This window comes from Nerophis lumbriciformis, linkage group LG11 (genome assembly GCF_033978685.3).
Source record: "Nerophis lumbriciformis linkage group LG11, RoL_Nlum_v2.1, whole genome shotgun sequence".
NCBI lineage: Eukaryota > Metazoa > Chordata > Actinopteri > Syngnathiformes > Syngnathidae > Nerophis > Nerophis lumbriciformis.
The window spans coordinates 25,890,710-25,915,991 of record NC_084558.2 but is presented as its reverse complement, the minus strand read 5'-3'; the positions used below and the strand labels follow the sequence as shown (position 1 = coordinate 25,915,991).

The 25,282-nt window shown below is 40.8% G+C and overlaps 1 protein-coding gene across 6 annotated transcripts in view; it reads left to right on the top strand.

Moving 5' to 3' along the window:
* Positions 1-25,282, top strand: part of csmd3b (CUB and Sushi multiple domains 3b) — an 877,422-nt gene that overhangs the window by 666,469 nt on the left and 185,671 nt on the right. For all 6 annotated transcript variants that reach the window (XM_061966990.2, XM_072914110.1, XM_061966991.2 and 3 more), the window contains 3 exons: positions 9,179-9,295; positions 9,374-9,589; positions 20,959-21,147. In XM_061966990.2, coding sequence (XP_061822974.1) covers positions 9,179-9,295; positions 9,374-9,589; positions 20,959-21,147 — 522 coding nt within the window. The remainder of the gene's footprint in view (positions 1-9,178; positions 9,296-9,373; positions 9,590-20,958; positions 21,148-25,282) is intronic.

Genomic DNA, 25,282 nt, shown 5'->3' with positions numbered 1-25,282 from the left:
GCAGATGCATTTCCAACGATAAAGTCAAAGAAATCTGCCGCCAGACCCCCATTGAATCTGCCGGAGTGTGTGAGCAATTCAGGGACAAAGGACCTTGGTAGCACGGCAAGCAATGGCGGCAGTTTGTTCCCGCAGACGAGCGAGCTAAACCCCCTGGATGTCTTGGCTCACACCGTCCCAAGATGATCAAGAGAAGAATATCGACCCTAGCTTCCCTGGCCTGCTGACATGAGGGTATGTCTGCAGAATATATTAATTGATAAAAATTGGGCTCTCTGCACTCTCAAAGTGCATGTTGTTGCCAAATGTATTTCATATGCTGTAAACCTAGTTCATAGTTGTTAGTTTCCTTTAATGCCAAACAAACACATACCAATCGTTGGTGAGAAGGCGATCGCCGAATTCGTCCTCGCTTTCTCCCGTGTCGCTGGCTGTCGTGTCGTTTTCGTCGGTTTCGCTTTCATACAGTTCAAACCGATATGGCTCAATAGCTTCAGTTTCTTCTTCAATTTCGTTTTCGCTACCTGCCTCCACACTACAACCATCCATTTCAATACATTCGTAATCTGTTGAATCGCTTAAGCCGCTGAAATCCGAGTCTGAATCCGAGCTAATGTTGCTATAGCTTGCTGTTCTTTCCGCCATGTTTGTTTGTGTTGGCTTCACTATGTGACGTCACAGGAAAATGGACGAGTGGTTAAAATCAGGCACTTTGAAGCTTTTTTTAAGGGATATTGCGTGATGGGTAAAACTTTGAAAAAAACTTCGAAAAATATAATAAGCCACTGGGAACTGATTTTTAATGGTTTTAACAATTCTGAAATTATGATAATGTTCCCCTTTAAACATTGAGTGTTCCTGTGCCAAACTCCTAGCAAAATTGAGTATGTGAAGATTGACCCCCTGTAAACTTTAAATATGTTTTGCATGCGCCACACCCTAGGTGCACTTTCAGTAGTTTCTATGTCTCCCACTCCAAGTAGGTTTTTAGTATTCAGTGTAGTACAGTAGTATAGTAGTTTCTGCGCACCACACTCTTAGTAATCAACTTTTGATGTGTTTGTGTCCCTTATGCTTAGTAATCTGTTCATGGGTTTCTTTGCAGCGCACTTCTAGTACACGTTCAGAATGTGTCTTTTAATTATATACGCTGTACCTTTTAATATTTTGATATGATTGATACATCTCTATGCACAACACCTGTAAACGTTGTAGGTGTTTTTATTACGCACATACTTAGTCAAATTCTAGTATTATTTTATGCGCAACTGGTAAATGTTCAGTGTAAATCTGTGCACCGCACCTCTGGTAAAATATAAAATCTTTGTTCGCACTCCACCTCTACAAAATGTCAGAACATTTCTATTTCTATGCATTACATGTTCTATTTCTATGCATTACACGTTGATGACATTAATTACACCTCACTCCGTGTAAACTTTCCCTATTTTTCGATGTTGGTGTCATGTCTGTGTTCATGTTTTGTTTAGTTATGTTTTGCTTGGTTTTTGGACACTTTTTAGTTCCTGGTTTCACTCCCTTTGTCACCATAGCAACCATTAGTTTCACCTGGTTCACATCCTCATGTCACGCACCTGTCTCACGTTTTCACATTTTGAGTCACGCACCTGCTTTCACTAATCATGTCACTATTATTTAAGCTTCGAGTTGCCAGGCTGTCTTTCTGGCGACACCACCCTCTACAAACCCTTGTTGATATCCATGCCGCTCTTTTTCATGTCCTTTTCTCCTTCCAAGTAAGTTTTCTTTATTCATGCCATAGTTTGCAAGTTTTGTTTCAGTAGTCAAGTTTGTTCTCCGCCTTTGTGTGCGCCTTTTGTTTTCATAGCCAAGTTTTTTTTACCTCCGCTGTGAACGCCTATGGTTTATACCTTTTTGAGCTTTTTGAGTTAAAATATTAAACATGTCCTTACCTTCACGCCATTTCCGGTCAAGTCGCTTTGCACCACGGGAAAACAAACCACACCATAGTCCTAGTCCTGACAGTTGGACAGCTTTGGTAGACTAGCCGTATATTTTAATGCACCTCATTCCTAGTAAACCTCCAAAGCTGTTTTCATATACCACTCTGTTAGAAACAAATTCAATATTTCGATGCACCACACTCTTAATAAACGTTGTTTTATTGTGTTGCACCACAGTAAACTTTTACTATATTTGTATGTACAGCATCAGATGCAACAAACATATGTCAAGTCTATACACCACACCATTAGTAAACTTTCAGGGTTTCTGTGCTGAACCCCAAGCAAACTGTTTGTGTGCCACACCCCTACTAAATCCCCAATATAAAATTATACCTCTAGTGCAGTGGTTCTTAACCTGGGTTTGATCGAACCCTAGGGGTTCGGTGAGTCGGGCTCAGGGGTTCGGCGGCGGTCAAAACACACCCGACTCATCGTGTGAATAAAAACTTCTGCCTATCGGCGTATTACGGATACGGCAACAGCAGAAGTCAGACTGATTTGCAGGTGTGTCATTTGTTGTGAGTTTATGCACTGTGTTGGTTTTGTTCTTTGAACAAGGTGATGTTCATGCACGGTTCATTTTGTGCACCAGTAAAAAAACATGGTAACACTTTAGTATGGGGAACTAATTCACCATTAATTAGTTTCTTATCAACATGCAAATTAGTAATATATTGGCTCTTAACTAGACATTATTATAGGGGCGGCATGGCGTAGTGTGTAGAGCAACCGTGCCAGAAACCTGGTTCGCTCCCCGCCTCTTACCATCCAAAAATCGCTGCCGTTGTGTCCTTAGGCGGGACACTTCACCCTTTTCCCCCGGTGCCACTCACACCGGTGAATTGAATGATGAATGATAGGTGGTGGTCGGAGGGGCCGTTGGCGCAATTTGCAGCCACGCTTCCGTCAGTCTACCCCAGGGCAGCTGTGGCTATGAAAGTTGCTTACCACCACCAGGTGTGAATGAATGATGGTTTCTACATGTAAAGCGACTTTGGGTACTTAGAAAAGCGCTATATAAATCCCAGGTGTTATTATTATTAAGTACTTATTAATGCCTTATTCGGCATGGCCTTATCATAACCCTAACCCTCTAACCCTGGCCCTAACCCTCTAATCCTAACCCTAACCCTAACCAAATAACTCTAAATTAAGTCTTTATTACTTAGAATATGTTCCCCATACTAAAGTGTTACCAAAAACATATAACTTTGTCTTGAATTTGAAAAAAAACATTTAATTTTTCACTAAAAAAGGGTTCGGTGAATGCGCATATGAAACTGGTGGGGTTCGGTACCTCCAACAAGGTTAAGAACCACTGCTCTAGTGAGTATATGTGCTACAAGTCTAGTAAACCTTCCCTGTTTTTTTACACGACATCCTGAATAAACTTCTATTGTTGTTTTCATTTACAATACGAAGGTCCTGAGTAGTCTTGGGTTCAATCCCAGGCTCGGGATCTTTCTGTGTGGAGTTTGCATGTCCTCCCCGTGACTGCGTGGGTTCCCTCCGGGTACTCCGGCTTCCTCCCACTTCCAAAAAACATGCACCTGGGGATAGGTTGATTGGCAACACTAAATGAGCCCTAGTGTGTGAATGTGAGTGTGAATGCTGTCTGTCTATCTGTGTTGGCCCTGCGATCAGGTGGCGACTTGTCCAGGGTGTACCCTGCCTTCCGCCCGATTGTAGCTGAGATAGGCTCCAGCGCCCTCCACGGCCTCGAAGGGAATAAGCGGTAGTAAATGGATGGATGGATGGATGTTGTTTTCATTTAATTATAATCTTTGAGTAGTGTCTGTGTGCCGCACCTCTTGTAACCTTAAAGAAATTTCAGAAGAAAATGGAAAACTGTTGTTGTTTTTTTACTGCAACTCCTCCACAAGGTCAACTTGACAAAACAATCATGATGTCTTGTCTAAAAAGTTATTTCCAGCTGAGTTGGATGCTACGTGTGTGGTGACGAATGCAGTAAGATGCTTTGTCTCGCCCGTGACGCTAATAAGACGTTAAGTTCTTCGCCCAGGAAAAGAACGAGAGGACAGAAATCAGAGCTGACAGCAGATATTGAAGGCGAAAAAAAAGAGACAATCAAAATCCAAATTTCTCACCCAGCTTAACATTCAATATTCAGAGCTTCCTGGCAGCAAAGTATAAATAAATGATGGCGCTGTGCATGCAGGCGTACCAGCTAAGCATGAGTGTTGGGTCGGGGCCTCTCTGCGGCGGTAACTTGCTCTCACGACTTACTCCAACTTGTTAGTTGGCGGGAGGAAGAGTAGTTGTAATTTTCAACAACTGACTGGCCCGATTCTGTGATCTTCTTTTACTGCAAGGTCTTTCCGGAGTACAACTTTCCGACCTTGCGAAATTCTCTGCCGGCATTGCACTTTTGAGGCGCCACTAATGGTGTTTTCGCAGCGGTTTTATTGCGACGGCAATGACAGGCAAGTTGTCCGACTGTAGGATGAAGCAACTGGAGCGAGCCGGATTGGAGCGCCGGCCCATATGCTGCATTAGTATGCATAATGTGAGCAACGCAGCTTTTCTGAAGGGCCCGGTTTCAACTTTGAGCGCCTCCTAATGCATAACAATGTGTGGTACGGTTGAACCCGCCGTGGAAATTGCAGGGTCATCTCAGGGCCGGATTCCCTCTTTGAAAAACAAAAACAGTTGCTGTGAATGTCTTGAAAACATGCATCTTAAAATACAAACTATAATAATTGTTAAACCTTTAGATACAACTTTTGACAACTTTTAATGTTACTATGTAACGCACCACTAATAAACTTTCAGTGTTTCTATTTAGCACGTCCAGTATACTTTTACATGCCATGCAGCAAACGTTCGACATGTTATTATGCACCGCACTTATATGTGCCACAATCATTGTCCACTGTCATTTTGTCTATGCACCACACTCTTAGTAAACTTTCAATATGTGTACACATGTTGCACACTCGTAAACTTTGTCTATGTACCACACCCTTTGTAAATTTTAAATATGCTTCAATGCGCCACCCACCTTTATAATCTGCCATTGTCTATGCACCACACCATTAGTAAATTTTCAATGTGCTTATAAATATGTGCTTCACCCATGTAAACTTTGATTATACCTATGTACCACACCCTTAGTCAATCAATCAATCAATCAATCAATGTTTACTTATATAGCCCTAAATCACGAGTGTCTCAAAGGGCTGCACAAGCCACAACGACATCCTCGGCTCAGATCTCACACTAAAAGGGGGTCTATTTAAAGCAGGCCTGGGCAATTATTTTGACTCAGGGGCCACATTTGGGGGCCGTTATATCTATTTTTAGGAACACTAATACAAAACCTCACAATAATGTCTGATTGAATGCTAAAAACGTTGTGACAGACCGCCTTAAAAAACGTAATGGAATTTTACATTTTTCTATGATCGACAAAACACTGAATATTGACAAAATATGAATGTCACACCCCCTTTCGATCAACATATTTTACAATCAAGTGAAACGCAACAAAAATGCAACAAACAGTGAAATATGAACGCAAAGGGTACAAAATAAACCCACCTACAATCTGATGTATCTGATACATCACTAATCTTTAGAACTTTGTTGTGAAAATCTCCTTCCACGTCTGTGGAAACGCTTCCCGCCCACACTGCTTGGTGCCTCGTCTGAGCTGCTGTGACGTAGATTACCATAGTAACTAATTAGATGACCATAGTAACTAATTAGATGACTATAGTAACTAATTAGATTAGCATAGTAACTAGTATATCATCCAAAAGCGCAGATTCCAACCATTGAAATACTTTGTATAGTTCAAGACTTACGGTCATTAGAAAACATCACTGCACATCATAATGGCAGCTACAGTTTCCATCTTAAAGATCTAAAAAAATTATTTGGGAATGTCCGGAGGGCCAGATTGAAAAGCTCAGCAAGTGGCCCCCGGGCCTTAATTTGCCCAGGTCTGATTTAAAGGCGAGATTATACAAATGAGTTTTAAGATGGGACTTAAATGCTTCTACATAGTAAACTGTCAATACGTCTATTCACCAAGCCCTAAGTAAATGTGCATAATTTGCAAAATGTTCCATTTATATGTGCCGCACCCTCGTAAATGTTGATTATATCTATGCACCACACACTCAGTAAATTCCGAATATGCAAATATGTGCTGCACCCTCGTAAGCTTTGGTTGTTTATGCACCACACGATTTGTACATTTTCAATACTTTTCTACATACCACATCCTTACAAACTTTGTTTAGGTCCCTGCACCACACCCGTAGTCATATTTTAATACGCTTCTACACGCCACATTGCTTGTAAACTCCCATTATGTCTATATGCACCCCACCATTAGTAAACTTTAAGCCTGGTGTATACTCTTGCGTCGCGTAGCTTGTGCAGGCGACGCCGTCGTCCCCTCTGCCTGTGCATAGCCTCCCGCGTAGCCTACGTGCACCTCCCCCAAATTCCTAGGTTCGCGTCGCCGGCGATGCAGAACACAGAGCTGTGATTGGTCACACACTTCTCATTCTACATCAATAGTCTTTTAGGCACGGTATATTTACAAACATTTGTGAACTCTTAACAGGACCATAAACACCAGCATTTCGTTAACTTAAATAGTTATTCAACAGTTTTGTTTATTTATAATTACATGTTAAATCTTTTTTGTCCCGTGCCTTGAACGGCCGAATATAGTTGCAAATAATAATAGTGTCCTATACCGTGACTCGTTCAGAAGTTGCACAGACCATCTTCATGAAGGTATTTTCGTCTGGTAAAGTAAAACTTCCATTAAAAGGAAACTGATTGTTGTGTATGATTAGTTCCAGTGTGGACAAAGTTGGCGATGTTGTGGTTTAGTGGTTGTACATAGTCACTCTTCACAGGAAGGAAATACACAGTATCTAGTTTGCAGTTGCTCCTTCTGGAGTCACTGCCTCTTAGTGTTTTGGAAGAGAATTACAAGTCTGGCACCACCCCCTACGGAAGATCTATAAATCAAACAAGAGGCCACCAGTGGGTACGCAAGCGATGCAACTTTAAATGCACTTCTAAACGCCACATCCCTTGTAAACTGTCATTATGTCTAGCACTACACTCTTCGTAAACCTTTATGAAGTTACATGTCGGACCCTCATAAACTTTGTTTATGCACCTCACCCTTAATAAATGTTCAATATGTTTCGTAAACTTGGATTATGTATGTGCACCACACCCTTAGTAAATTCTAAATACGCTTCCATGCCTCGGACCCTTTGTAAACTGTCATTTTGTCTCTGCACAACTTTAACTATTCTTCTACACGCCACACCCCCATAAAATGTAATTATGTCCTAGCACTACACCTATAGTAAACTTCAACTATGCTTATCTGCGCCGCACCCTATGTAAACTGTCATTATGTCTATCCAAAGCACCTGTTGTAGACTTTAACTATGTTTCTATGCACTTCGTACATTTTCAATACGCTTCTGATAAACTGTGATCATGTCTCTGCAATGCACCATTAGTAAGCGTTTTATGCTTCCATATACTGCAAACTAGTAAACAATCTAGATGTTTCTACATGCCACACTTATTTTAAACGTTGATTATGTTCATGCACTACCACACTGTAAGTAAATGTCATTGGTTCTTTTTACTGCTGACCGAGTAAATCACATCAACATTTCTATGATTTGATCCCCATGTAATCAGTATGTTTCGATATACTACACCCATTGTAAACAGTTGTTTATCATGTCTGTGCACCAAACCTTTGGGAGATGTTCAATTTGCCACGCTCTTTGGAAACGTCATTATGTCTCTGCACCTCGACTTTATTAAACTTTCAGTGTTTCCATAAACTTTCAATATGCTGAAACCAGTGACGTGCGGTGAGGTTGATGGCTGGTGAGGCACTGACTTCATCACAGTCAGATTTACAAACATATGAACTCTAAAGAGTATCTTATTCACCATTTGATTGGCAGCAGTTAACGGGTTATGTTTAAAAGCTCATACCAGCATTCTACCCTGCTTGGCACATCAAGGGTTGGAATTGGGGATTAAATCACCAAAAATGATTCCCGGGTGCGGCGCCGCTGCTGCCCACTGCTCCCCTCACATCCCAGGGGGTGAGCAAGGGGATGGGTCAAATGCAGATGACAAATTTCACCACACCTAGTGTGTGTGTGACAATCATTGGTACTTTAACTTAACTTTAACTTTACAGATACAAACTGTAGCACACAAAAAAGCACATTTAATAAAAAAAAGCGTAATTATGGTCTTACCTTTACTTATAAGTGCGGGAACAGTGGTGTTCATGTTGGAGGAGTTGTGAATGAATGAAATATGAAATCAGTGCTGCAGTCTGCAGGTGTACCTAATGTTGTGTCCCTGCAGTCGTTCACGGCTCCTCCGGCGCGAGCATTGTTGTTTTGCACTTTTTGGCTTCTTGATAAGTGACTTTTTTTGGGTGGATTCGGTCTTGTACGTGGATGGTTTGGCTGTGGGCTTTGGTTGGTGTGGCGCTCCCGTCGGGGGGTGCATTCTGCGGCGCAGGTGCATTAACCGGCACCAGGAGGCGGGATTACTGCAAGCCTCACACAGTGCGTCTTCGCAGCAGTTTTATGATTGCTCAGCACAAGAAATATGTTACACACATACAGTTGTTGACAAAATACACTGTACATTATATACCTCAGCTAACTAAACTATGGAAATGTATAATATAATTCATATAGCAATACGGTCTCACTGCACAGCCGGCCAGCCGTTAGCCGAGTCCGCAATCCATGGTGAGGCACAACGCAGTGACTGGCTGCTGATCACCGCACCATCTCTTCTCAGTATTTGAACGGCAAATGTAAAAATTCAGCGATTTTTAATAAAAATAATCTAAAACTGGTGAAGTTAAATGGAAAATAACTTTATAGTATAATCCCTGGATACATATAACCATTTAATTATTTTTTTTCTTTTTACATTTGTTTTCTTTCCATGATGGCCCCGCCATCACCTGCCTCCAGTGACCACACGTCACTGACCTTGTCAACTTTGACTATGTCTGTGTAAATTAGTAAATTTCAATCTTTCAGTGCTGCAGACCCAAAAAACTTCCAATGCGTTTCAATGCAGCACACCCTTTATACACGTCCATTATATCTATTTATTCTTTGCTTGATTGGTTGCAGCATTATGTGGCGGCGATGTCCGAGGCCCCTGGGGAACCATCCTGAGTCCAGGCTATCCTGACAGCTACCCTTCATCCCTCAACTGCACCTGGACTGTAGAAGTCAGCCATGGCAAAGGCAAGAGCGACCAGGGCCGCCGTTTTCAATTGCATGAAGCCTGGAAATCAAATAACAACACCTTAGTTCTCTCGGCAGGCGTCCAGTTCCAGTTCAACACTTTCCACCTGGAAGACCAGCACGACTACTTGCTGGTGACAGAGAACGGAAGTTTTCTGCAGCCCCTGGCTCGCTTGACCGGCAACGAGTTGCCTGGCAACATCAACGCCGGTCTCTATGGCAACTTCAAAGCGCAGCTGCGTTTCATCTCCGACTTCTCCATTTCCTACGAGGGCTTCAATATCACGTTCACTGGTAAGACATTCCGTCTGTGATCTCTGGTACGAACCAACGCCACAGAGTAGCTGGCTTTATTTGTGTATCTAAAAAAGAAGCATAGATCAATAAAACAGCACAAGCTAACTGGGTGTAAGGCTGGAAAGCTACCGGAAAGGAAGCTTTTAGTAGTGCAAAAGTGTCAAAGAGAGACATGATGTCCATAAGCCACCTTCCGCAGAAGGCTGCTGGCTGACCTTGCACAACCAGATCGTATAACAGGTGATGAATACGCTCCTTTCACTGCGTGAACAAAGCTGTGATAAATGTGCTTCAATATGGTTTCAATGCTTTATATCGCAAAGTTTTGCGGATGAACTGGAATACATAATTGAATCCTAAAGCTATGAAGGGCTTTTGGTGCCTACTACTGGTGATATTATAGTTTTTACAAGATGTTCCGCCCCTCAGAGTTAAAGTCATGAAAAAACAGAGAACGTCACAATTTCTACAATGTGGCGCCTCCTTTGGGTTGTGGTAGCTTATATAATTGCAGTCTTGCGCTAAAATGATATAGATCACAAAATATTATTCTCCATTTAAATGATAATAAAACTATTTCAAAACGGGTTACAAAGGTTCTTAATTTGGCTGTTGACATATGCAGTAACATATTGCATCATTCCCGGTTGTATTATTTTCTCAAAACTATTAATAAACTATTAACTAATTTACTGTTAATATCTGTATACTTTTTGTTGTAGCATGGTTCTAGCTACACTTATGTTAAATTGTAATATGCACTTGTTATTCTGTTGTTTAAATACTTTACAATTCGGGCGATACTACAAATTAGGGGATCCAAATAGTTCCAGGGGCAGTTTTGATCATACCAATGCTGACAGTGATACTTAAAATTTTCAAGATCATTGAATGATTACATTTTTTATCACAATTTTATTCAGACAAAAACACAGGATGACAATGTAACAATATCAATTACATTTTTTAAATATTTCTTAATATTAACTCAGATTTAAATCATTTGGTTTATAATACTTTTTGCCCTTAAAACCCTGCTGTGTCCAGGGATTTATGTCCTGAGTTTTTAAACAATACCAAAAACGACAATTTTTTTTTTGATAATAAAAATATTGATCTAATCACTGTAGTATGGACCATATACTGATAGTATACATGGTATTGTTATTGTCAATGTTTGTATCTATCCGCCCACTTGATAATAAACTCAAGAGCTCAAGCATGTGGTTAGCCTATTTTCTTGTTGTAGCTTTGTCCTCCAGTGATAATGGTAATTGTAAGACACGTCGTCTATTTGCCAACATGGAGGCTGTCATGATCCGTGGTCCGGATCATGTTTTGTTTAGTTATGTTCTGTTAGTTTTGGACTTCTTTAGTTCCCGTTTAGGCTTCCTTGTTTGTTTTTATCACCATGGCGACTTATTGTGTTCACCTGTCTCTGATTAGTGCTCGCCCTCTCACCTGCTTCCCGAGCACTAATCAGAGGCATTATTTTAGTTACCTTTGCCAGTCAGTCGGCCTGGCTTCATTGATTATGTCACACTGTTTGTGTCACGCCTGTACCAAGTAAGTTTCTTGTTCCATGCCATAGCTTCTGTTTAGTCTTAGCTTCACGTGTTTTAGGCACGCCTTTCTTTTTGTTGTGTTGTTTGTGTTTTTGGTAGTTGAGTGATTTATGTTAAAAAATCCAATCCTACCTTTAAGCCTACGCCCGGAGCCGTCTTTTTGCATTGAGAGAACGAACCGCAGCAAGCTGCGACCCCCCCACCGTGACAGAGGCGAGGATTGCTGACTAAGAAGTGGCTTTGCACTGTGGAGGGACGATAGCCGCAGTGACGTGCGGTGAGGTTCATGGCTGGTGAGGCACTGACTTCATCACAGTCAGATTTACAAACATATGAACCCTAAAGAGTATCTTATTCACCATTTGATTGGCAGCAGTTAACAGGTTATGTTTAAAAGCTCATACCAGCATTCTTCCCTGCTTGGCACTCAGCATCAAGGGTTGGAATTGGGGGTTGAATCACCAAAAATTATTCCCGAGCGCGGCGCCGCTGCTGCCCACTGCTCCCCTCACCTCCCAGAGGGTGAGCAAGGGGATGGGTCAAATGCAGAGGACAAATTTCACCACACCTAGTGTGTGTGTGTGAGACAATCATTGGTACTTTAACTTAACTTTAACTTTTACACATACAAACTGTAGCACACAAAAAAGCACATTTAATAAAAAAAAACGTTATTATGGTCTTACCTTTACTTATAAATGAAGTCCATGTGCCGCTCTATTTGAACAAAAGCATCGATAACTTGTTTATAGAAGTCTTCCTTATCTTTCTTCAGTTTTAAAAGTCTCTCTGTCTCGATGGAGATCTTCCTTTAAGTATTACCTCCTGCTTCGATTGAAAGTCCAGTTTAGAAAACTGTTTTATTTTAGATATATAATCCTCCATGTTAAAAGTCCAGGCGAGAGGAAAAAATAAACGATCGCTAACTGTTGCTGCTTGTTGTCACTTATTTTGCAGCCGAGTAGTCGCATTAATGATCCCTGGGATCACTAGCGCCCTCTACCACCAGGAGGCGGGATTACTGCGAGCCTCAGCCAGTGCATCTTCGCAGGCGTTCTATGATTGCTCAGCACAAGAAATACGTTTCACACATACAGTTGTTGACTAAATACACTGTACATTATATACCTCAGCTAACTAAACTATGGAAATGTATAATATAATTCATATAGCAATACGGTCTCACTGCACAGCAGGCCAGCAGTTAGCCGAGTCATTGCGCAATCCATGGCGAGGCTCAACTGGCTGGTGACCAGAGGTGGGTAGTAACGTGCTACATTTACTCCATTACATCTACTTGAGTAACTTTTGGGATAAATTGTACTTCTAAGAGTAGTTTTAATGCAACATACTTTTACTTTTACTTAAGTATATTTATAGAGAAGGAACGCTACTTTTACTCCGCTACTTTTACTCCGCTACTTTTATCTACATTCAGCTCGCTACTCGCTACTAATTTTTATCGATCTGTTAATGCACGCTTTGTTTGTTTTGGTCTGTCAGACAGACCTTCAAAGTGCCTGCCTTACTGGTGACGTTTCACTTCGTTCCACCAATCAGATGCAGTCACTGGTGACGTTGGACCAATCAAACAGAGCCAGGTGGTCACATGACCTGACTTAAACAAGTTGAAAAACTTATTGGGGTGTTACCATTTAGTGGTCAATTGTACGGAATGTGTACTGTACTGTGCAATCTCATAATAAAAGTTCCAATCAATCAATCAAAAGTGTGAAGGAAAAAAGATACTTTTTTATTTCAACCGTACATACCGTCAAAAGCCTAAAGACTGATCGCACAAGGACGTTCCTGTCTTCACAATAAAAGTGCCGCTCCATCGCGCCTGTTCTTTCAAAACAAGACTCTCCGAAAGCCAGCGCAAACAAGCTAGCAAGCTACGGAGTTTGACGCCAATATATTTCTTGTAAAGTGTATAAAAACGAATATGGAAGCTGGACAAATAAGATGCCAAAAACCCACCACTTTCATGTGGTATTAGACAGAAAGGAGGAACTTTTCTTCTCCTCCATTTGAAAACGTGGACGTTATCATCACTACTGTCTGATTACAATCAACGCAAGTCATCAGAATCAGGTAATACACCAACTTACATTCTAGTCTTCATGAAAGAAAGGAATCTATATGTTAAACATGCATGTATATTCATTAAAACACCTTTAACATGTAAACAAAAACAGCAAAATAAATACATATAAATGATATACTGTATATATCAATGTATATGTATGTATATATATATATATATATATATATATATATATATAAATATAAATATATATATGATATGAGTGTGTATGTTACTCATCAGTTACTCAGTACTTGAGTCGTTTTTTCACAACATACTTTTTACTTTTACTCAAGTAAATATTTAGGTGACTACTCCTTACTTTTACTTGAGTAATAAATCTCTAAAGTAACAGTACTCTTACTGGAGTACAATTTCTGGCTACTCTACCCACCTCTGCTGGTGACTCTTCTCAGTATTTGAACGGCAAATGTGAAAATTCAGCGATTGTGAATAAAAACAATCTAAAACTGGTGAAGTTAAATGGAAAATAACTTTATAGTATAATCACTGGATACATATAACAATTTAATACATTTTTTTTTCTTTTTACATTTTTTTATTTCCATGATGGCACGTGAGGCCCTGCCTCCCCTGACTGCACGTCACTGGATAGCCGCTAGCAAGGACGCTACGTTGTGTTGAGGACACATTCGCTCGCTTGTTGCTGTCAAATATGCGGACACAGCTAGAATGTGTCACCAACATGCAATTATCATGATGTGACAGGAGTATTAACAGCTAATGTATAGCCTGTATTGTCTATATCGCGTAAACCGTAGCTTGTGGTCAAAATTCCCCTGTTAGACATGCTAGCATACATTTGATACAGATATTCTTAAAGGAGACTTACGATGGTTTTCCTCTTTTCTGGCTGTGGGGGTCTTGCTCCTCCGAGTTCTCTGGACCACCAATGACGGACATGACAACCGTGTTCATCTTTGCGAACAAGGATTTATTTTGCAATAAGTTGTGCTTTTCAGCCATGTTAAAGTTTCTCTCGCTCGTTCTCCACCATCAACCACCTCCTCTTCTTCCCGTCTGCTGCCTTTAACAGAGCGACAGGTGATCAGACAAACACTCACAGCTGTATCATCTACGCACCTGTCACTAATCTCGAAGCCGATCCTGACAGACCCCGCTTCACTGCAGGTCCGCAGGCCACGCCCCCCGCCCCACACTGGCTATTAAATGTTGTCTATGAATGTTCTCATTCATCTATGTCATTGTCAGCTCAGGGCATTCAATCAATCGCAACTGATGGAGCCTACTCGGATGAGAGGCGAAACCTCTTTTAAGACAAACCAAACAGTCCAGTTGCGATCGATCTAATAAATGTTGTTACAATGTTGGCTAATCGTGCAAACAATGCCAAAGCGTTAAATCATGAGGTTCATGCATTTGGCCGTGAGCTTGCGCGCAGTTTTGGTTGCCTCTAAACCCTGTGTTTTGCAGCCTTTTTTTAAGAGTGGGCACACTCTGCTTTATTGAGCCGGTGCCTGAAGCCTCCAATGTTATCCCTTCTTGTTTCATGCTCTTCCGCAAGTACAAACACAAGAAAAATGGATAATAAAAAGAGCAATGATGGCACTAAAAAAGGGAAAACTTTTTCAAAAGTAAAGCGTTGTGCCAAACTTACCAACTTCTTCTTCAAGAGAAGGGAAAAGAAACCCCAGGTGTCCAGCAATGAGCCAAGAACTCCTGAGTGGGCTGAGCGTTTATTGGACTTAACATCATGAAGAATATGTGGAGAACTTCTCTATGTGAAAATGCCCTGAGATAAACGATGTTGCTAAATGATTCAGCACAACATTAATGAAACTGACTTAAACTGAAGCTTTGTGAAGAAATGTGCTGAACTTTCTAATGACTTCAGACTTACTTTAACTGCTGCAGCAGGAACTATCTTGACTGATTCACAGCCTGTTGGCCTACACTTGTACAATTTAGCATTATAACGTTTTTTTTTTCAAATCAGACTAATCACACTTTTGAATTTGGATTCATCATCAATAATCACCATACTTGCCAACCCTCCTGGATTTTCCGGGAGACTCCCGAAATTCAGCGCCTCTCCCGAAAATCTCCCGAGACAAATTTTCTCCCGAAATTCAGGCGGAGCTGGAGGCCATGCCCCCTCCAGCTCCATGCGACCTGAGTGACGTGTCGACAGCCTGTTTTCACGTCCGCTTTCCCACAATATAAACAGCGTGCCTGCCCAATCACGTTATAACTGTAGAATGATCGAGGGCGAGTTCTTGGTTTCTTATGTGTGTTTATTGTTAGGCAGTTTCATTAATGTCCTCCCAGCGCGGTAACAACACACAACAACAGTCACGTTTTCGTCTACCGTAAAGCAGTTCGTCTGCGGTAAACAGCAATGTTGTGACACTCTTAAACAGGACAATACTGCCATCTACTGTACATGCATATGTGACAATAACATCTACGGCTTTTAGAGAGTGCAGTGCACAACTGTGCACACAACAAGGAGACGAAGCAGAATGCATCATCAGAGAGGGTGTTCAGCATGGTTAGAAAAATAGTGACAGAGAATAGAACAAGGATGGACAATTCAACCCTTAACTCAACAATGAGTAGATGAGTGTTATGTGTGTGTATATGTGTAAATAAATGAACACTGAAATTCAAGTATTTCTCTTATTTATTTATATTTATATATATATATATATATATATATATATATATATATATATATATATATATATATATATATATATATATATATATAATAAGATAAATAAATATATATATATATAGCTACAATTCACTGAAAGTCAAGTATTTCTTATATATATATATATATATATATATATATATTATATATATGAAATACTTGACTTGGTGAATTCTAGCTGTAAATATACTCCTCCCCTCTTAACCACGCCCTCAACCACGCCCCCGCCCCAACCACGACCCCCCCCTTCCCCCCACCTCCGGAAATCGGAGGTCTCAAGGTTGGCAAGTGTGATAATCACAGGTTATTAAATTGACTTTAAACAGCCTAAAAATTGGACACAAATGCAATTTTATCCAGGAACATTTTTTCAAATGTTTTAAATCAGTGTTTCCCAAAGTGGGGTATGCGTACCCCCAGAGGTACGCGAGGTGATTGTAGGGGGTACGTGGGGACGGCGTGACGCGGTTGGGAGAGTGGCCGTGCCAGCAACCGGAGGGCTCGTGGTTCGATCCCCACCTACTACCAACCTCGTCACATCCATTATGTCCTTGAGCAAGACACTTCACCCTTGCTCCTGATGGGTCGTGGTTAGGGCCTTGTGAAAGTGTGTGTGAATGGGTGAATGTGGAAATAGTGTCAAAGCGCTTCGAGTTCCTTGAAGGTAGAAAAGCACTATACAAGTACAACCCATTTACAATTTACGTTAAGGCCAACGCCGACCGGACGCGTAGCAACAATACAAAAAAGTTAGAACTCCATTGTTTATAGCGGAACAAAGCCCAATGGAAACGTCTGCCGCGGAGGGTTAGAAAACTGTTCTAAAATCCTGCACGGCAAGCCCATAGAAATGCATTGGTTTCACTTTTTGTTTTGTTTCCTCCAGCCATTTATTTCGTATGATTATTGGATAAAGGCTATAGACCTGCATTCTAAATACATACTTATCCCGCGCTCAAGTCTTCTCTCGACACAGTGTTTCAATTACCAAAACCAATTAGGCTATTTGCTAACGTCAAGTTAAACAGAGGGGAAAAAAACAGGGAGGAGGGGGTGCGTAGCTGGAGATGAAATGTTTGAATTGGTACGGGATGGTAAAAAGTTTGGGAACCACTGTTTTACATGAATGCATATATTTATTTTGTCAAAACTTGGTAACAGTTTTTTATAAAGTCCAGTTGGAGTGAAATTTGCCAGGAAACAAACATTGAATTATTTTTTCATCTTTGCACTCATGCATTGACCTGATCGCTGACCGTACAACAACCCGTGCCGCCTTTCTGGTAACCATCCGCGGTTAAGCTGAAGGAGCATTTACAGGCCAAAAAAGTGTGTGATTAATATGTGTATATGTATGATTAATCACATAGGTTAACTCTTTATTTTTGACAGCCCTTGTAAATATATAAAGCCCTCAATTTGATGACAGTACAGTAATGTACTATGATGTACTATAAACACTCAGATGTTGTCATTGAAATAATCTGAATTACAAAGCCTTACAAAAGGTAAGCTTTTTAAAGATTTTTAAAAACGGTTTAATTAAGATTGATTATGAGTTAATTATGGACATAACGCAATTAATCCATCCATCCATCCATTTATACTGCTTGGCCCTCACGATTGAAATATTTGATCTATTTGACAGTCCTGTTTTCATCTAATCATGGCATGCACACAATAACACCGAGGTGTAAAGGGACGGGTACCTTTCTCATTTGAACCGATACAGTACCAGTCTGCGGTACCGATCTCCGGTACCTGGGAATCGATACCGGTACTGAGCGGTACCATTTTGCAGTGCTTTACTGTGTGTTATTAAATGTTAATTGTTTGATTCAATAAAATGTTGTTTTTTATTGTAACATTTAAAAATGAACGGATTATGATAACGGTGCTGTCCAGTTGTTATATCGTGCTTGCCTTTTATGTTTGAGTATCATTTGCAATGCAGTGTCTCATCCAAGACATTAGATGGCAGCACTGTATATGCTATCTATTGTATATTGTTTTAGGAAGTATCTTTTTAGAACACAGGGTAAGGATAGACTTCCAGGTCTGAGGTGACTATGACGCGTGCATTTTTTTCACGCATGTGCACGAGGTCACGTTGTGCCGGCGGGGGGAAGGAGTCTTAAACGACCATTGTGTGTGTGTGTGGACACGGATAAGGTTAGGTGGGATTTAACCTGGATAACCTTAGTGTACAAGGGGCCTTGTTACATTTACACTCAAATCCAATCTTTTTAGTGGCTGTTTCTGTCATGTCTGTGTGATCATGTTTTGTTTGGCCATGTGCTTTTTTTGGATTTTGTCAGCTCCTGTTTTTTCACTCCCCGTTTTGTTTCCATGACAACCCATTAGTTTTCACCTGTCCTCATGTCACACACCTGATTCATTTGCACCTGTTGTTAATCATGTCTGTGTTATTTAAGCTTTTCATTTTCTGTTGGTCGGCCTGGCGACATCACATTCATGCTCTGCACTCTTGACACACTGCATACTCTGTCCAGGTCATAGTTCATGCTGCTCTTTTCTTGCCACGTAAGTTTTTTTGTTTATTCAAGCCACTGTTTTGTACCTCCGCTGTGAGCGCCTTTTGTTTGTTCTTTTTTTTCCCATAGTTCTGCCTTTGTGCTAGTTTTGTTTTATTAGCCAAGTTTGTTCCCCGCCTTGTGCGCACCTTTTGTTTCTACTTTTTATAATCTATTATTAAATCATGTATTTACCTTCACGCCATGTCCGGTCCAAATCCTTTGCACCATGGGAAAACGAACCACGCCAAAGTTGTAGTCTTGACAGTTTCCATTTAGAAAAAAATGCCATTTCTAATTTGAATGCAATCCGCCCTACTTGCGGACATGACGTCATGATGTCGCTTCCACTCCAGTCGATCTCGGTAATGGCGCATTTGTGAAAATTTCGAGGATTTTGTGCAATCAAAGTCAACATTTTCTAAACCGAATTATTGCGCGTGGGAGATTAAGAAGAAAGAGGACAAGTATTCTGGCTCTGGCAGTTTATGGGATATTTTGCTTGAATGTCTGCTTGAAGAGCATGTCTGTGGACGAGCAGTCGGAAACAGGAGGAGTGGTGGAACTTTCACATGAGTTCTTAAAACATATGTTTCACCTGATTTCTGCTTCATTGTCAACTATTGAATTTGTAACAGTCTATTTTGACGAATAACTATGACGCTTATCGCTTTTTGATGACGTTCTGGTTGAATGAATGCGACCTAAGCGCAAAAATAGCGTTCACATTGAGGACGCATCGCAAATATATCTGATTTCACCATTTACGGCCCGTAATATCATCAAAGGGTTCAGAGAATCTGGAGAAATCACTGCACGTAAGCAGCTAAGCCTGTGACCTTCGATCCCTCAGGCTGTACTGCATCAACAAGCGACATCAGTGTGTAAAGGATATCACCACATGGGCTCAGGAACATTTCAGAAACCCACTGTCAGTAACTACAGTTGGTCGCTACATCTGTAAGTGCAAGTTAAAACTCTCCTATGCAAGGCGAAAACTGTTTATCAACAACACCCAGAAATGCAGTCGGCTTTGCTGGGCCTAAGCTCATCTAAGATGGACTGATACAAAGTGGAAAAGTGTTCTGTGGTCTGACAAGTCCACATTTCAAATTGTTTTTGGAAACTGTGGACGTCATGTCCTCCGGACCAAAGAGGAAAAGAACCACCCGGATTGTTATAGGCGCAAAGTTGAAAAGCCAGCATCTGTGATGGTTTGGGGGTGTATTAGTGCCCAAGACATGGGTAACTTACACATCTGTGGAGGCGCCATTAATGCTGAAAGGTACACACAGGTTTTGGAGTAACATATGTTGCCATCCAAGCAACGTTACCATGGACGCCCCTGCTTATTTCAGCAAGACAATGCCAAGCCACGTGTTACATCAGCGTGGCTTCATAGTAAAAGAGTGCGGGTACTAGACTGGCCTGCCTGTAGTCCAGACCTGTCTCCCATTGAAAATGTGTGGCGCATTATGAAGCCTAAAATACCACAACGGAGACCCCCGGACTGTTGAACAACTTAAGCTGTACATCAAGCAAGAATGGGAAAGAATTCCACCTGAGAAGCTTACAAAATGTGTCTCCTCAGTTCCCAAACGTTTACTGAGTGTTGTTAAAAGGAAAGGCCATGTAACACAGTGGTGAACATGCCCTTTCCAAACTACTTTGGCACGTGTTGCAGCCATGAAATTCTAAGTTAATTATTATTTGCAAAAAAAAAAAAAAGTTTATGAGTTTGAACTTAAAATATCTTGTCTTTGTAGTGCATTCAATTGAATATGGGTTGAAAAGGATTTGCAAATCATTGTATTCCGTTTATATTTACATCTAACACAATTTCCCAATTCATATGGAAACGGGGTTTGTACCCATTTTTATTAGTTGTAGTCATAACACGATTAATCAAAGCAACATAACATAAATCGAGGCTTTTTTTCTAATCGATTGAATCGATTAATGGTTGCTAGTACGATAAATGCTGTGCATCTAATTTTGTATGCTGCTGTGTATCGATGCAAGAGTGGGCATCTGTGCCTAATGTTGTGGGCCATGCTTTCATTTGCAATCTTGAAAGGCCTCCAGAATCGAACATCCCGCATCAAAAAAACGGGTTATAAGAGTGACTGTGGAGCAAAATGTACACCAAAGCGTATCCAATACATATTATGTAGACCACAAGGAAGTGTGTAAAAATTGTGGATTAGAATCATCATAGGTCCCCTTAAATGTTCAAGGGACATATTTTTTATTGCCTTAAATGGGCTGTGATTCAGTCCACACTCAGGGACGGTTTGCCAGATGGCATCGACTGACACTCCGAAGGTCCCACATTCGGATTTTTTACAAGACATGTGACCGACCATTTGCTCGCGCCAATGTGTCATATGGCAACTCATACGCGAAAATGATCATTCCTGAGCCAACACTCAACACACTTCTCAGGACGTGACGGACTCTTCCCTTGCCTTGTTATGTTACAGAGTACACCCTGGAGCCGTGCGAGGACCCCGGGATGCCGCGCTTTGGCAGAAGGAACGGCTACAACTTCGGTATCGGGGACACGCTGTCCTTTTCCTGCAATATGGGGTACCGCCTGGAGGGGGCGCCAGAGTTGATCTGCCTGGGCGGCGGTCGCAGGATATGGAGCTCGCCGCTGCCGAGATGTGTTGGTATGTAAACGATGCAAACACTTTTGAATTGATTATTTGAGATTTACAAAAGATAAATATGAAGCTACTCTAGACCTGTTAGCTCCTATATGTCACCCAAACTTACAAAAATATGAAACGTATTACCATAACATTAAATTATTATCATAATATTACATTTTGACTAGTATTTTTTTAAATAGATTGTTAGAAACAGCAGACCGTTTCTATTTTACAGAAGATCTTTGACTCATGCTTTTGCAGTCGATTGTCAAAAACAGCATATAATTCCTGTCCCATAGAGGATCTTTGACTAGTATTTTTGCGTTAGATTCCTACAAAAGCAACAGAGCACTCCTGTCACATAGAGAATCTTTGACTAGTAATTGTGCTTTATGTTCTTAAAACAGCAGAGCACTCCTGTCACATAAATGATCTTTGACTCACACTTTTTGCAGTAGATTTTTAAAAACAGCAGAAAACCTTTGTCACATAGAGCAGTGGTTCTCAAATGGGGTTATGCGTACCCTTGGGGGTACTTGAAGGTATGCCAAGGGGTACGTGAGATTTTTTTTAAATATTCTTAAAATAGCAACAATTCAAAAATCCTTTGTAAATATAAATAAAAACCTATCTTGTTTCCAAATAGTTCAAGAAAGACCACTGCAAATGAGCAATATTTTGCTCTGTTATACAATTTAATAAATCAGAAACTGATGACATAGTGCTGTATTTTACTTCTTTATCTCTTTTTTTCAACCATAAATGCTTTGCTCTGATTAGGGGGTACTTGAATTAAAACAAATTTCACAGGGGGTACATCACTGAAAAAAGGTTGAGAACCACTGACATAGAGGATCTGTGATTCACACCTTTTGCAGTATGTTATTAAAAACAGCAGGCAGCTCCTGTTACAGAGAATATTTGACTAATATGTTTGCATTAGGTTTTTTTTTTTTAGACTCTTATTAGTAGGTTGCACAGTGAAGTACATATTCCGTACAATTGACCACTAAACGGTAACACCCAAATAAGTTTTTCAACTTGTTTAAGTCGGGGTCCACTTAAATTGATTCATGATACAGATATATACTATCATATATACTATCATCATAATACAGTCATCACACAAGATAATCATCAGGGTGTATACATTGAATTATTTACATTATTTACAATTCGAGGGGGGGTTAGGTTTGGTTGTTATCATCAGTCATCAACAATTGAGAACAGAGAAATGGATATTGAAACAGTGTAGGTCTGACTTGGTAGGATATGTACAGCAAGTAGTGGACATAGAGAGAGAGAGAGAAAGATCAGAAGGCATAAGAAAAGTATCTACATTTGATTATTTACATTTGATTATTAACAACAATCCGGGGAGGGTGTTAGTTTAGGGTTGAAGTTGCCTGGAGGTGTACTTTTATTGCGGTTTTGAAGGAGGATAGAGATGCCCTTTCTTTTATACCTGTTGGGAGCGCATTCCACATTGATGTGGCATAGAAAGAGAATGAGTTAAGACCTTTGTTAGATCGGAATCTGGGTTTAACGTGGTTAGTAGAGCTCCCCTGGTGTTGTGGTTATGGCGGTCATTTACGTTAAGGAAGTAGTTTGACATGTACTTCGGAGGTGAAGCGGATTTTATAGATTAGGCTCAGTGCAAGTTGTTTTACTCTGTCCTCCACCCTGAGCCACCCCAGGTCCTTAGAAACAGCAAGCACTCCTCACATACAGGATCTTTGACTAACAGTTTTACATTGTATTATTAAAAACAGGAAAGTACTTCTCTCACATAGAGGATCTTTGGCTAGTGTTTTCGCATTGGATTCCTAAAATCAACAGAACACTTCTTTCACATAGAGGATCTTTGATTTACACATTTTGCATAGATTATTAAAAACAGCAAAGAACTCCTGTCATGCAATATCTTTGACTGGTATTTTTTTATTAGATTCCTAGGAACAGCAGAGCGCTCACATAGACTTAGAGCAGTGGTTCTTAACCTTGTTGGAGGTACCGAACCCAACCAGTATCATATGCGCATTCACCGAACCCTCCTTTAGTGAAAAATTAAATGGTTTTTTTTCAAATTCAAGACAAAATTATATGTTTTTGGTAACACTTTAGTATGGGAAACATATTGTAAGTAACAAAGACTTAATTTAGAGTTATTTGGACACTAGGGGAACATATTCTAAGTAATAAAGACTAAGGTTAAGGTCAGGGTTAGAGGGTTAGGGTTATAAAAAGGCCATGCCGAATAAGGCATTAGTACGTACTTAATGACTAGTTAAGAGCCAATATGTTACTAATTTGCATGTTAATAAGCAACTAATTAATGGTGAATATGTTAAATAATAAATAATAAATGGGTTATACTTGTATAGCGCTTTTCTACCTTCAAGGTACTCAAAGCGCTTTGACAGTATTACCACATTCACCCATTCACACACACATTCACACACTGATGGCGGGAGCTGCCATGCAAGGCGCTAACCAGCAGCCATCAGGAGCAAGGGGTGAAGTGTCTTGCCTAAGGACACAACGGACGTGACTAGGATGGTAGAAGGTGGGGATTGAACCCCAGTAACCAGCAACACTCCGATTGCTGGCACGGCCACTCTACCAACTTCGCCACGCCGTCCCCCATACTAAAGTGTCACCATGTTTTTTTTACTGGTGCATAAAATGAACCGTGCATGAACATCACCTTGTTCAAACAACAAAACCAACACAGTGCATAAACTCACAACAAACTACACACCTGCAAACCAGTCAGCTGTTGCCGTATCCGTAATACGCTGATAGGCAGAAGTTTGTATTTACACGATGAGTCGAGTGTGTCTTGACCTCCACCGAACCCCTGAGGCCGACTCACCGAACCCCTAGGGTTTGATCGAACCCAGGTTAAAGGGGAACATTATCATAATTTCAGAATTGTTAAAACCATTAAAAATCAGTTCCCAGTGGCTTATTATATTTTTCGAAGTTTTTTTCAAAATTTTACCCATCACGCAATGTCCCTAAAAAAAGCTTCAAAGTGCCTGATTTTAACCACCCGTCCATTTTCCTGTGACGTCACATAGTGAAGCCAACACAAACAAACATGGGGGAAAGAACAGCAAGCTATAGCGACATTAGCTCGGATTCAGACTCGGATTTCAGCGGCTTAAGCGATTCAACAGATTACGAATGTATTGAAACGAATGGTTGTAGTGTGGAGGCAGGTAGCGAAAACGAAATTGAAGAAGAAACTGAAGCTATTGAGCCATATCGGTTTGAACCGTATGCAAGCGAAACCGACAAAAACGATACGACAGCCAGCGACACGGTAGAAAGCGAGGACGAATTAGGCGATCGCCTTCTAACCAACGATTGGTATGTGTTTGTTTGGCATTAAAGGAAACTAACAACTATGAACTAGGTTTACAGCATATGAAATACATTTGGCAACAACATGCACTTTGAGAGTGCAGACAGCCCAATTTTCATCAATTAATATATTCTGGAGACATACCCTCATCCGCGCTCTTTTCCTGAAAGCTGATCTGTCCAGTTTTGGAGTTGATGTCAGCAGGCCAGGGAAGCTAGGGTCGATAGCTCGCTCGTCTGCGGGAACAAACTGCCGCCATTGCTTGCCGTGCTACCGAGGTCCTTTGTCCCTGAATTGCTCACACACTCCGGCAGATTCAATGGGGGTCTGGCGGCAGATGTCTTTGACTTTATCGTTGGAAATGCATCTGCTTTGAGTGTCGCAGGATATCCATACATTCTTGCCATCTCTTTCGTAGCATAGCTTTCGTCGGTAAAGTGTGCGGAACAAACGTCCAATTTCTTGCCACTTTTGCATCTTTGGGCCACTGGTGCAACTGGAATCCGTCCCTGTTCGTGTTGTTACACCCTCCGACAACACACCGACGAGGCATGATGTCTCCAAGGTACGGAAAACAGTCGAAAAAACGGAAAATAACAGAGCTGATTTGACTCGGTGTTTGAGAAAATGGCGGATTGTGATGTGACGCCACGTTGTGACGTCATCGCTCCGAGAGCGAATAGTAGAAAGGCATTTAATTCGCCAAAATTCACCCATTTAGAGTTCGGAAATCGGTTAAAAAAATATATGGTCTTTTTTCTGCAACATCAAGGTATATATTGA